The 11,199-nt window shown below is 55.2% G+C and overlaps 1 protein-coding gene across 1 annotated transcript in view; it reads left to right on the plus strand.

Moving 5' to 3' along the window:
- Positions 1–9,001: 9,001 nt before the first annotated feature.
- The window catches only part of LOC311248120 (uncharacterized protein), a gene marked incomplete at both ends in the record, with an annotated part of 33,556 nt that continues 31,358 nt past the window's right edge, over positions 9,002–11,199 (plus strand). Inside the window, 2 exon segments of the mRNA XM_084339066.1 lie at positions 9,002–9,093; positions 10,718–10,904. Coding sequence (XP_084195192.1) covers positions 9,002–9,093; positions 10,718–10,904 — 279 coding nt within the window.

Below are 11,199 nucleotides of genomic sequence, written 5' to 3' on the forward strand. Positions count from 1 at the left end.
TGGAAATGGACCCGGTGTGGACATATGGAAGCGGCTGAAGGTTCCCATGTCAGTAATGGGGGACCTCGTCTTCTGGGGAGGGTCTGGTGCCCTCACCTGCGGGGTCCCCTTGGGCAGCAAGCTGTCACACGTCACGGTCTTCACAGACGCCTCCCTCATGGGATGGGGGGACGTGTCGGACCAACGCAGTAGGGGGCAGCTGCCATGCTGCCCGGTCTGCGCTACATTCAATGTGTTGGGATTGATGGCAGTCCTTCTGGTCCTCAAACGGCTCGACGACCTTGTGGTGGGCAAGTATGTTTTGGTCAGGACGGACAACACAACGTCAGCGTCGTATATTGTCAGACAGGGTGGAGTGCGCTCCCCCCGTCTGCACCGGGCGGCGGTCGGGCTCTGGCTATGGGCGTTCTCCATCTGCTCTGCCTGAGGGCTCTCCACATCCCCGGCAGGGTGAATGTGGGTGCAGGTGTGATGTCACGGGGCAGTCCTCACCCTGACGAGTGGGGATTATGTCCAGACATAGTCGGGCAGGTCTGGGACCGATTCCGTGGCCGTCCAGGATTCTGTACGCTTTCCCCCCCTTACACCTGATAGCTCAGCTGTTGGGGCGGGTACGTCGGGAGCGCGGGACTTGGTCCTGGTCGTGCCGGGGCTCAGCTGTGTGGTCCCCGGCCTTGATTCAGCTCTGTGTGGCCCCGCCGTGGCCTGTTCCGTGGTCACCGCGGGCCCTCTCTCAGGCACGCAGAACTCTGTTCTGCCTTCGTGTTCTGGGGCAGCCTCTAGGCTTGGCTGCTGACAGTGTGAATCTGGTGGGGATGCGTCTTGACTATTCTGTGGTTAACGCTATCCGGTACGCGGGTGCTCCGTCCTCTACCGCGGCTTACGCTGGGGAGTGGCGTATGGTTGAGTGTGGGGGTGGAACGTTGTTCAGCCACCCTCTCGTGGGACGTTCCTACTTGGCGATCGGCGTCTCAAGCCGGTGGAACGTTCTCTGTCTCCGAGTTGGGACCTCCATCTGGTTCTAGGCCGGTTGTCTGAGGCCCCGTTGAGCCTCTTGAGCAGGCGCCGTTGGAGCAGCTGTCTTCAAGACTGCATTTCTGCTGGCCGTCACCTCCGCTAAGCGCGTGGGTGAACTGTGTGCTCTCTCGGTGCGGCCTGAGTGCCTGTCTATTTGTGCCAATAGCGGTGCGACTCTGAGGCCTAATCCAGTCTTCGTGCCAAAGAATATCCGGAGCTCTTTTCGCTCCGGGGATATTGTGATTCAGGCATTTCATCTGCCTCCTCACGCTAGTGGGTTAGAGGCGAGCCTTCATCTGTCGTGTCCTGTCCGTGCTTTGGGGGTTTACCTCAGTCGGACTCGGGATCTCAGGGCTGCCGATCAACTTTTTGTTTGTTACGGTGGCCCTCGTGCTGGTAAGGCACTGTCCAAGCAGCTCCTGTCACATTGGTTGTGCGAGGGCATTGCCCTTTGCTACACGTTGGCTGGACAGGCCCCCCTGGGGGTGTCAGGGCGCACTCCACTCGTGGAGTGGCGGCCTCTGCCGCCTTGTTAGGGGGGGCCTCGGTGGAGGACATCTGTGCTGCGGCCTCCTGGTCCTCCCCGGGTCCCTTCGTTAAGTTTTACCTCATGGACATGACTGGGGGTTCTGTCTCCCAGGCGGTTCTGAGGTCTGGGACCTCCCCTGCGTCCCGCCTGTCGGTGGGTTAGCAGGGGTGTGTGGGTGTGTGCCACGGGGTGATGTGTCACACGTGGTCCCGCCTGTACTGTGTGTTTTTAGGGGTATCTGGTTCCCCCTTTTTCGCACTTTGGTGGAGTAGACTGCCTCTGTGAGGTTTTGCCCGCTGCTCACTACCTTTTCTCTGTCTTCTTTAAGCCTACTGTTAGGAATTCCCTACTCACTCTCTCTAGCCCCCACCCTCTCGTTCCTTACCCTTAGTGGCCACACCTGTTTGATATTCTATTATCTCTCGCACCTGTGGTGGCAGGCTAATTAGTCCCCCTGTGGGCTTTAAATACCAGGGCTCTTCCCCTCGTTTCGGCGTGGGGTCGTGTTGTATTCATGCTGAGTCATATTCTCTAACATCTAGACTCTTTCGGGAGATCCTCTGGTCTACCAATGCTGTAAGATGGATCTCTCCAGCCTTGAGATGTTTGCTCCAGCCTTCGTCTGCTGTCGCCGTAGCCTGTGGAGGAGACTGTTCTGCGCTCCCTGTAACTTCCACGGGAGGCACCCCAGCGCTCCACTGCAGACCCCAGCGCAGCTGTTCGTCCTGACGCACATCTAGACCAACGCGCATCTCCCGGACCCTCGAGCTTGGCACGCTCTCCAGTCACCAGCGCGCAACGCGCATCTTCAAGGGCCTTGGCCACCTGTCGCCGTTTGCCTGGAGGGAGACATTGTACTGCGCTCTCTAATTCTCTACGGGAGGTATTCCAGTGTTCCACTCCAGACCAGCGCGCCAGATGCGCTCAAGCCTTCGCCACCTGCCGCCGTTTGCCTGGAGGGAGACACTGTACTGCGCTCTCTAATCCTCTACGGGAGGTATTCCAGTGTTCCACTTCAGACCTTCGAGCTTGGCACGCTCCTCCGTACCAGCGCACAGACGCGCATCTTCCAGACCTTCGAGCTTGGCACGCTCCTCCGTACCAGCGCACTGACGCGCATCTTCCAGACCTTCGAGCTTGGCACGCTCCTCCGTACCAGCGCACAGACGCGCATCTTCCAGACCTTCGAGCTTGGCACGCTCTCCAGACCTCAGCGCGCCGACGCGCATCTTCCAGACCTTCGTGCTTGGCACACTCCTCCTCGCAGACGCACCCCGATGCGTCTCTCTGTTCCGACGCGCACACCAAGGTGTGGCGCGCCACTCTGTTCCTCGGCTCCGACAGCGGCTACCCGGTGGACGACACCCTCGCCACCGCCACTGTTCCAGCTCCCTGTTCCGACGCGCACACCAAGGTGTGGCGCGCACTCTGTTCCTCGGCTCCGACAGCGGCTACCCGGTGGACGACACCCTCGCCACCGCCACTGTTCCGACGCGCACACCAAGGTGTGGCGCGCACTCTGTTCCTCGGCTCCGACAGCGGCTACCCGGTGGACGACATCCTCGCCACCGCCGTTGTTCCAGCACTCTGTTCCTCGGCTCCGACAGCGGCTACCCGGTGGACGACGCCCTCGCCACCGCCGCTGTCCCAGCGCTCTGTTCCTCGGCTCGGACAGCCAGCCACCCGGTGGCGATGCCCTCGCCCCGTTGCTGTCCCTGTACCATTACGCATACGCCTGGGTGAGTTTTGATTGTGATGTCACTCACCCAGCGTAGTGCCCTTGCCCCCGTTCCCGCTGCTGTCCCTGTACCTTTACGCATACGCCTGGGTGAGTTTTGATTGTGATGTCACTCACTCAGCGTAATGCTTTTTGCCCCCGTCCCCGTTGCTGTCCCTGTACCTTTACGCATACGCCTGGGTGAGTTTTGATTGTGATGTCACTCACTCAGCGTAATGCTTTTTGCCCCCGTCCCCGTTGCTGTCCCTGTACCATTACGCATACGCCTGGGTGAGTTTTGATTGTGATGTCACTCACCCAGCGTAGTGCCCTTGCCCCCGTTCCCGCTGCTGTCCCTGTACCTTTACGCATACGCCTGGGTGAGTTTTGATTGTGATGTCACTCACTCAGCGTAATGCCTCTTGCCCCCGTTCCCGCTGCTGTCCCTGTACCTTTACGCATACGCCTGGGTGAGTTTAGATTGTGATGTCACTCACTCAGCGTAATGCCCCTTGCCCTCGTCCCGCTGCTGTTCCCCAGCGTATTGCCTCCTTTAGTTCTCACTTAGTTATTAGTTTGGACATTTCATCTCCCACTCTGTTTTGTTCTCTCGTGGATATTATTTTGGACATTCCATCTCCCACTGTGTGTTTGTTCACACGAAGATAGTATTTACTTTGTTACTTTGTTATTTGGACTGTTCTGCATCTGCTCTGTTTTTTCCCTTTGAATATTAACCCTCTCCTCTGTTCTGCAGAGCGGCCCAGATGTTTTTCCACCAGTCCCCAGTTCCTCCCTGTCCCCAGCCCGCCTCCGCGGTCCTCTGCCCCCAGTTCCTCCCTGTCCCCAGCCCGCCTCCGCGGGCCTCTGTTCCCTCTGTCACCAGAACCTGGCCCTCTGTTCCCCAGAACCTGTTCCCTATGTTCCCCAGTACCTGTCCCTCTGTCCCTAGATCTCCTAGTCCCTAGTCCTCTATCCCTAGTTCTCCTAGTCCCTAGTCCTCTATCCCTAGCTCTCCTAGTCCCTAGTCCTCTGTTTCCCAAGGCGTTCCCTTAACCTTCCCTTAGGCGTTCCCTTACCTTCCCATAGTGTTCCCTTTTCCTGCCCGCCTCTTAAAGGCACTTTACCTTCCCCTTTGTGTTATTCCAGTGTTTTGTGTTTTCTCCCTTAAAGGGACAGTGCCCTTTTCCCTGTTCTAAATAAATATCTGTTTCTTGGCAAACCATCTTACCTGTCTTGTGTTGTGCGATTGGGGTCGGTTACAAACCATAACAGTACGACCCCACCAAATCGACGACCCCAGCCAGCACAGACGGTGTATGTTGAGTTTGCCTTTTTTTTTCTTGTTCCCTCTAGCTCCCCTGTTAGCCCTGTTAGCTCCCCTGTTAGCTTGTTAGTCTCCCCTCTAGCTCCCCTGTTAGCCCTGTTAGCTTCCCTGTTTGCCCAGTTTAGCTTCCCTGTTAGTCCTGTTTAGCTCCCTTGTTAGCCTGTTACTCCCCTGTTTAGCTTGTTAGTCTCCCCGGTTAGCTCCCCTGTTTGCTTCCCGTTTTGCCCTGTTTGACCCCCCTGTAGCTAGCCATGCCCTGGCGGCTAACCCAGTTTCCCTCTGCATGGCCCCGGTCTGCTAGCTTGGCCCCGGCTGTTAGCACAGCCTCTATGTTAATGCAGCCTTGCAGCTGGCATAGGCCCTGTAGCTAGCCAGGCCCAAGCAGCTAACCCGGTCCCTCTGCATGGCCTCCACTTTTTTGTGTAGTTTATCCCACTGCTAGGACTGCCCTTTTCAGCTAGCAAGGTCAGTTTTTCTCACACAGCTAGGACTGTCCTTCCAGCTAGCTTGTGCTCTCATGCTGGTCCAGCCCTGTCTGCCAGCCTAGCTCCGGCAGCTAGCGCAGCCTCTATGTTGATGTAGCAGTACAGCTAGCATAGGCCCTGTAGCTATCAGTGCCCTGGCAGCTACCCTTTCCCTCTGCTAGCCTGGCTCCGGCAGCTTGCGCAGCCTCTATGTTGATGTAGCAGTACAGCTAGCATAGGCCCTGTAGCTATCAGTGCCCTGGCAGCTAACCTTCCCTCTGCTAGCCCTTTCCCGGTGCTTCCATGGTTACCCCTTAGCTACCCTGCTTGCCCCTCAGTTCCTCTAGACCAGTTGCTCTAGACCAGTTCTCTAGACCCAGTTCCTCTAGACCAGTTCCTCTAGACCAGTTCTCTAGACCAGTTCTCTAAACCAGTTCTCTAGACCAGTTCTCTTGCCCAGTTCGCTAGACTAGTTCTCTAGACCCAGTTCCTCTAGACCAGTTGCCCCTCTGCTACCCTAGTTACCCCTCGGCGACCCTGTTTCTTTTGCTAGCCCCACTCTTGTGGTGGCTTCCCCTGCTGGCTTGGCCAGTACCTCTTGTTTTGCCCCCTGCCACTCTGTCTGTATTTGTTTTGGGTCGCCGGGTGGCTCCCGTTGAGGGGGGGGTACTGTGAGGTTTTGCCCGCTGCTCACTACCTTTTCTCTGTCTTCTTTAAGCCTACTGTTAGGAATTCCCTACTCACTCTCTCTAGCCCCCACCCTCTCGTTCCTTACCCTTAGTGGCCACACCTGTTTGATATTCTATTATCTCTCGCACCTGTGGTGGCAGGCTAATTAGTCCCCCTGTGGGCTTTAAATACCAGGGCTCTTCCCCTCGTTTCGGCGTGGGGTCGTGTTGTATTCATGCTGAGTCATATTCTCTAACATCTAGACTCTTTCGGGAGATCCTCTGGTCTACCAATGCTGTAAGATGGATCTCTCCAGCCTTGAGATGTTTGCTCCAGCCTTCGTCTGCTGTCGCCGTAGCCTGTGGAGGAGACTGTTCTGCGCTCCCTGTAACTTCCACGGGAGGCACCCCAGCGCTCCACTGCAGACCCCAGCGCAGCTGTTCGTCCTGACGCACATCTAGACCAACGCGCATCTCCCGGACCCTCGAGCTTGGCACGCTCTCCAGTCACCAGCGCGCAACGCGCATCTTCAAGGGCCTTGGCCACCTGTCGCCGTTTGCCTGGAGGGAGACATTGTACTGCGCTCTCTAATTCTCTACGGGAGGTATTCCAGTGTTCCACTCCAGACCAGCGCGCCAGATGCGCTCAAGCCTTCGCCACCTGCCGCCGTTTGCCTGGAGGGAGACACTGTACTGCGCTCTCTAATCCTCTACGGGAGGTATTCCAGTGTTCCACTTCAGACCTTCGAGCTTGGCACGCTCCTCCGTACCAGCGCACAGACGCGCATCTTCCAGACCTTCGAGCTTGGCACGCTCCTCCGTACCAGCGCACTGACGCGCATCTTCCAGACCTTCGAGCTTGGCACGCTCCTCCGTACCAGCGCACAGACGCGCATCTTCCAGACCTTCGAGCTTGGCACGCTCTCCAGACCTCAGCGCGCCGACGCGCATCTTCCAGACCTTCGTGCTTGGCACACTCCTCCTCGCAGACGCACCCCGATGCGTCTCTCTGTTCCGACGCGCACACCAAGGTGTGGCGCGCCACTCTGTTCCTCGGCTCCGACAGCGGCTACCCGGTGGACGACACCCTCGCCACCGCCACTGTTCCAGCTCCCTGTTCCGACGCGCACACCAAGGTGTGGCGCGCACTCTGTTCCTCGGCTCCGACAGCGGCTACCCGGTGGACGACACCCTCGCCACCGCCACTGTTCCGACGCGCACACCAAGGTGTGGCGCGCACTCTGTTCCTCGGCTCCGACAGCGGCTACCCGGTGGACGACATCCTCGCCACCGCCGTTGTTCCAGCACTCTGTTCCTCGGCTCCGACAGCGGCTACCCGGTGGACGACGCCCTCGCCACCGCCGCTGTCCCAGCGCTCTGTTCCTCGGCTCGGACAGCCAGCCACCCGGTGGCGATGCCCTCGCCCCGTTGCTGTCCCTGTACCATTACGCATACGCCTGGGTGAGTTTTGATTGTGATGTCACTCACCCAGCGTAGTGCCCTTGCCCCCGTTCCCGCTGCTGTCCCTGTACCTTTACGCATACGCCTGGGTGAGTTTTGATTGTGATGTCACTCACTCAGCGTAATGCTTTTTGCCCCCGTCCCCGTTGCTGTCCCTGTACCTTTACGCATACGCCTGGGTGAGTTTTGATTGTGATGTCACTCACTCAGCGTAATGCTTTTTGCCCCCGTCCCCGTTGCTGTCCCTGTACCATTACGCATACGCCTGGGTGAGTTTTGATTGTGATGTCACTCACCCAGCGTAGTGCCCTTGCCCCCGTTCCCGCTGCTGTCCCTGTACCTTTACGCATACGCCTGGGTGAGTTTTGATTGTGATGTCACTCACTCAGCGTAATGTCTCTTGCCCCCGTTCCCGCTGCTGTCCCTGTACCTTTACGCATACGCCTGGGTGAGTTTAGATTGTGATGTCACTCACTCAGCGTAATGCCCCTTGCCCTCGTCCCGCTGCTGTTCCCCAGCGTATTGCCTCCTTTAGTTCTCACTTAGTTATTAGTTTGGACATTTCATCTCCCACTCTGTTTTGTTCTCTCGTGGATATTATTTTGGACATTCCATCTCCCACTGTGTGTTTGTTCACACGAAGATAGTATTTACTTTGTTACTTTGTTATTTGGACTGTTCTGCATCTGCTCTGTTTTTTCCCTTTGAATATTAACCCTCTCCTCTGTTCTGCAGAGCGGCCCAGATGTTTTTCCACCAGTCCCCAGTTCCTCCCTGTCCCCAGCCCGCCTCCGCGGTCCTCTGCCCCCAGTTCCTCCCTGTCCCCAGCCCGCCTCCGCGGGCCTCTGTTCCCTCTGTCACCAGAACCTGGCCCTCTGTTCCCCAGAACCTGTTCCCTATGTTCCCCAGTACCTGTCCCTCTGTCCCTAGATCTCCTAGTCCCTAGTCCTCTATCCCTAGTTCTCCTAGTCCCTAGTCCTCTATCCCTAGCTCTCCTAGTCCCTAGTCCTCTGTTTCCCAAGGCGTTCCCTTAACCTTCCCTTAGGCGTTCCCTTACCTTCCCATAGTGTTCCCTTTTCCTGCCCGCCTCTTAAAGGCACTTTACCTTCCCCTTTGTGTTATTCCAGTGTTTTGTGTTTTCTCCCTTAAAGGGACAGTGCCCTTTTCCCTGTTCTAAATAAATATCTGTTTCTTGGCAAACCATCTTACCTGTCTTGTGTTGTGCGATTGGGGTCGGTTACAAACCATAACAGCCTCCCCCCCTTCGTTAGGATGGGCGGGTGGACGGGACTCCCCTCCCCCCTGGTAGTAGGGCTTGCGGGCCCTCAGGGGGTACACTTGTCGGGCCACGCGTCTGCTCTGCCCCATATCTCATTATGGCGAAGAGCGAGACGCGATTGGCCAGTATGATAATATAACAAAAGGTTATCCTATAACCTAGTTATATGAATACTGGCTGAGCGTCTCGCTCTTAGCGCCCTGAGGTCCCTTGGTTGGGTTTTCAGTGTTCGAAACTTTTTCTGAGGAAGGGGGAGTGTGACCATGTCCGGCGTCATATAGTAGGACGCGGGGGCGTTGCCTGGTCACGTGCATTGAGTGCAATTGTTTGTTCATGAGCACAGTAGGTGCTGGAGATAAGAGATATCTCATTATGGCTAGAGCGAGACGCTCAGCCAGTATTCATATAACTAGGTTATAGGATAACCTTTTGTTACCGGCTGTTGCAAATTATATATGCATTCTCATTGGGTGTTGTCAATAAATAATTGTATATATTATTATATGATATATGTAATAATCTGATCCTCTCTCCGCCAGCTGGGCAGGAACGTGGGGAACTCTGGCTTTAATTCCATCCTGGAGGCCAACCTGCTGAGTCCGTCCCTCAAGCCCTCCCAGCACAGCCACATGTAAGAGACCTAACCCTAACCCTCCCAGCACAGCCACATGTAAGAGACCTAACCCTAACCCTCCCAGCACAGCCACATGTAAGAGACCTAACCCTAACCCTCCCAGCACAGCCACATGTAAGAGACCTAACCCTAACCCTCCCAGCACAGCCACATGTAAGAGACCTAACCCTAACCCTCCCAGCACAGCCACATGTAAGAGACCTAACCCTAACCTTCCCAGCACAGCCACATGTAAGAGACCTAACCGTAACCCTCCCAGCACAGCCACATGTAAGAGACCTAACCCTAACCCTCCCAGCACAGCCACATGTAAGAGACCTAACCCTAACCCTCCCAGCACAGCCACATGTAACACCGGTTCCTGACAGGGAGCGAGCGAGCGAACTAGAGACGAAATCGCGCGCGACACTGTCCTGATATGAGGCGGTGCGTGTCCGAGTGTGTCTGTGTGTGTGTGTTACCTGGAAGCACACGTGGGGGGGGCCTGCGATTCTTGACCAATAAAAAGTGTTTAGGGGCGGGACTCGGCCGCGTAATCGCTCAACTAGAGACACAGCGAGCGAATATCTGAGGGGTGGACGACATCGCTGCTCAGTTCGCTGTCGCTCGCGGCAGGTCAGGATAGTCTGATTGAAACGAATACATTTTAATCATTTTCGCAATCACGCTCGCTCGCGTCGCTCCCTGTCAGGAAGGGGTGTAAGACTGTGTTCACAGACATGTACTGGATATGTGTGCATGTGTGTGTGTGAGTGAGTATGTGTGAGTGAGTATGTGTGCGTGTGAGTGAATGTGTGTGTGTGTGTGTGTGTGTGTGTGTGTGTGTGTGTGTGTGTGTGTGTGTGTGTGTGTGTGTGTGTGTGTGTGTGTGTGTGTGTGTGTGTGTGTGTGTGTGTTATCCAGTTATAACGCTGCCCACATGGGCTCACGGGGCACAATGTTCATCCAGTTATAACGCTGCCCACATGGGCTCACAGGACACAATGTTCATCCAGTTATAACGCTGCCCACATGGGCTCACGGGACACAATGTTCATCCAGTTATAATGCTGCCCACATGGGCTCACAGGACACAATGTTCATCCAGTTATAACGCTGCCCACATGGGCTCACGGGACACAATGTTCATCCAGTTATAACGCTGTGCCCACATGGGCTCACGGGGCACAATGTGCATCCAGTTATAATTAGGGTTGGGCATCGTTTGGATTTGAACGATTCCGGTTCCGATTCCGATTCTCCATATCGATTCCTGTTCTGAATGATTCTCGATTCCGATTCTTTGAGGTGCAGGTCACAGCTTATTTCGCAAGAGAATATTAATTTTTTTGAAAATTTTACAATTTTTTTCATACTATTCACATTTTCAGTTGACTTGATACAGTTTAATTTGGTTGCTGTACTGTAACTAGGGTATTAATTAATAACAAAGTAAAAAAGATTTTTTTTTTTAAGAATCGAAATGCAGATATGTTACTTCCGGTTCCAGAACCGGAAGTTAGGAACCGGTTCCTAATTAGAACCGGTTTTCGGTGCCCAACCCTAGTTATAATGCTGCCCACATGGGCTCACGGGACACAATGTGCATCCAGTTGACCGCGTGACCACCTTGTGTTTGTAGGGCAGAGCGTAAGGACTACATCCTGTGTAAATACATGGAGGGTCAGTTTGCCAAGAGGAGGAGCACCTCTCCCGCCACGCTGAGGCAGAGTCTGCAGGACGCGGTGAACACCACCGACATCTACGGCCTGATCCAGCTGTACGCCCAGAGAACAGACCTCAGCCAATTACTCCATACATATGTACAGGTAACCATAGCAACCACTCAATATACATATATACAGGTAACCATAGCAACCACTCAATATACAGGTAACCATAGCAACCACTCAATATACATATATACAGGTAACCATAGCAACCACTCAATAGTACATATGTACAGGTGTTTTAGGCCATGTCCAGACTAAACCGATTTCGGTCGTATCAGTCAAAGTAGTTGATCGTATGCACCTTTCATCCACACGGAACTGCGTTCTGGCCGCCTGAAGACGCTACTTTCTGAGACCAGCTCCCAGAGTGCGCAATTTCTGAAGACGCCCC

The sequence above is a fragment of the Notolepis coatsorum genome, assembly GCF_963971535.1.
Source record: "Notolepis coatsorum genome assembly, contig: SCAFFOLD_1485, whole genome shotgun sequence".
Taxonomy (NCBI): Eukaryota; Metazoa; Chordata; class Actinopteri; order Aulopiformes; family Paralepididae; genus Notolepis; species Notolepis coatsorum.